At 32.1% G+C, this 1,251-nt stretch overlaps 1 protein-coding gene across 1 annotated transcript in view; it reads left to right on the top strand.

Moving 5' to 3' along the window:
- SEMA3D (semaphorin 3D) overlaps positions 1-1,251 on the top strand; it is a 224,868-nt gene that overhangs the window by 159,550 nt on the left and 64,067 nt on the right. The window contains exon 11 of the mRNA XM_007945255.1: positions 1-55. Coding sequence (XP_007943446.1) covers positions 1-55 — 55 coding nt within the window. The remainder of the gene's footprint in view (positions 56-1,251) is intronic.

Here is a 1,251-nt window from a genome sequence, read left to right as displayed (position 1 = left end):
GTGGATCACGTCATTGCAGAAGATGGCCAGTATGATGTGATGTTTCTTGGAACAGGTAAGCTCAAGCCAAATTAATTCTAAAGTGCATATGCTTTCTTTAATGCATGATTTTATATTAACAAGGAAAACAAATCTTCAAAAATAGTAACTGATCAAGATAAAAATAGGTATTCACTCACACTTAGTGTTTCTTAAAATTGTATAACATGCTCTTAATTAATAATTATAAGTCTCTCCCAGTCTGCTTTAGTGTTATTTAAGATTTGAAAATATACTTTTATATTATGACTTAAATGTGTCCGCCAGAGATTAGGTGCTCAATAAAGTCAAAAAACAAACTCACTGCAGTGGAGTCGATTCCAACTCATAGCAACCCGTCCTTGGGTTTCGGAGGTAGTATCTCTATGGAAGTAGATTGGCCAGTGTTCCTTCTGAAGAGTGGGGTGGGTTTGAACCTCCAGCCTTCTGGTTAGCAGTCAAATGCGCTAGGCACAACACCACCAAAGCCCCTAGGTGCTCAATACATATTTGTTTAATGACGACATACTAAAATTTAAAAAGTAGGGCACTGTTCCTTTATTTTCAAATTTCATATTTTACTCTCTCTATAGAGATATTGGATAAGCCATATTTTTGATACGGCTTTTTGATATTTGATATTTGATAAGGATATTTGATCCTTTCGCCCAATTTTGGAAATCAACTGACTGAGCTGACTTAACTTTTTGAAAAGTTAGGCCTGATTTTGTAAAGATCTGTAGGTAAAAATGCCTTGGGAGTAATTATTCCCTGTTCTTGAGTTTTGCAGATTAAAAATATTGCTCTTATTATTTCAACCTGTATTTTGTTTTTCTTTCTTTCTTTTTTATTTTTTAAAATTTTTCTATATGTCAATTCAGTTATCATTATCATAAAATGACATAAAAAAATTATTTTGCTCCAGAAAAAGAAATAGTGCATATTTGGTGACTCTTAAATATAAGATAGGGTAGCATCTAATAACGTCATCTTGATTCCAGTGATAGGGTAGATAACAGGTAACATTAAAACAAAACCACTGTGTTCTAGGTAATATTGTATAATATTGCAATGTTAATGGATCATGTATTGTGTGAAGAAGTAGAAATTAAAAGGTTTTCAATACACTGTCTTTTTTTTTTATTTTTTTTATTTTATTTATTGTGATTTGGGTGAAGATTTACAGAGCGAATTCACTTTCCATACAGCAGTTCACATATACTTTGTCTCATG

The sequence above is a fragment of the Orycteropus afer genome, unplaced genomic scaffold (genome assembly GCF_000298275.1).
Source record: "Orycteropus afer afer isolate SDZICR_OR568_19922 unplaced genomic scaffold, OryAfe1.0 scaffold00007, whole genome shotgun sequence".
Classification (NCBI taxonomy): domain Eukaryota; kingdom Metazoa; phylum Chordata; class Mammalia; order Tubulidentata; family Orycteropodidae; genus Orycteropus; species Orycteropus afer.
The sequence above is the reverse complement of the archived record's forward strand: the minus strand, read 5'-3'. Positions and strand labels throughout refer to the sequence as shown.